The sequence below is a fragment of the Echinops telfairi genome, unplaced genomic scaffold (assembly GCF_000313985.2).
Source record: "Echinops telfairi isolate 266 unplaced genomic scaffold, ASM31398v2 ScPeMD7_7459;HRSCAF=8497, whole genome shotgun sequence".
Lineage (NCBI taxonomy): Eukaryota > Metazoa > Chordata > Mammalia > Afrosoricida > Tenrecidae > Echinops > Echinops telfairi.
Genome location: NW_022111359.1, coordinates 4,791,709 through 4,792,698, shown reverse-complemented (window position 1 = coordinate 4,792,698; position 990 = coordinate 4,791,709). Strand labels below are relative to the sequence as shown.

At 64.6% G+C, this 990-nt stretch overlaps 1 protein-coding gene across 1 annotated transcript in view; it reads left to right on the top strand.

Moving 5' to 3' along the window:
• Positions 1 to 990, top strand: part of SIRT6 (sirtuin 6) — a 14,858-nt gene that overhangs the window by 7,194 nt on the left and 6,674 nt on the right. Inside the window, exon 2 of the mRNA XM_004714266.2 lies at positions 699 to 826. Within this exon, the coding sequence (XP_004714323.1) occupies positions 699 to 826 (128 nt within the window). The remainder of the gene's footprint in view (positions 1 to 698; positions 827 to 990) is intronic.

The window sequence follows — 990 nt, the reverse complement described above, 5'->3', positions numbered from 1 at the left end:
TGACCGGGGAGTCCTTACTGAGGAAGTGGCATTTGGGCCAAGACACCGAGGGGCTCAGGGAGTGGACCACATGGAGAAGGATGAGGGCATTCCAGATAGAGGGCGCAGCTTGTGCAAAGGCCCCGGGGCAGGACCAAGCCTGGCAAAGGATCAGGGCGTGCAGGCCCGGTGGGCTGCGGAGAGGACTAGGGCATTGACCTGAAGGAAGTGGGGGCCCTGGTGGGCTGTAGGCAGAGGGAGGGTGGCCCTGGCGTGCGTGCTCACGGGTGCCCTCTGGCAGCAGCGGGGAGAACAGACTGAAGATGAGGGCGGGGACCCCGGACCAGGGGATCAGGCAGGGACCATGGGGCGGAACCTGGTGGAGGTGAAGAAGTGGGCCCTAGGGAAGTCTGGCAGAAAAGCGGTCCAGGCAGAGGGCACAGCCCATGCAAGGCCCTGGGGCAGGGCTGGGTCTGGCGAGTTGGAGGAAGCCATTTGGGCTGGAGTGGAGTTAGCGGAAGGCAAGCGAGGACCAGGGGAGGGTGGGGAAGGGGCAATGCAGGGAGGGCTGGGCTTTTCCCTGGGTACCACAGGAGCCGTGGTGGGCTATCATCAGAACAGGGACTCCAGGACACATCGCTTCCCAACCGTTGCCCCTCCCCGTGGGCTGGCAGGACCCCATCCGTGGTTCCACACACCCCTCCCGCTCTCGCCCCCAGATCTTCGACCCCCCGGAGGAGTTGGAGCGGAAGGTGTGGGCACTGGCGCAGCTGGTCTGGGAGTCGTCCAACGTGGTCTTCCACACAGGTGCAGGCGTCAGCACCGCTTCAGGCATCCCCGACTTCAGGTGTGTGTGCTGCAGGGGAGGCGCGGCGGATGGATCAGGGAAGATGGGCCTCCTGCGCCACCTGTCCCCTGTCCACCTCGACCTCTCCCTTTCAAACCGCCCCTAGGTCACGCCTAACATTCTACTTGCACCCCATGGGCCAGAACTTGGTTGCCTGGCCAAAC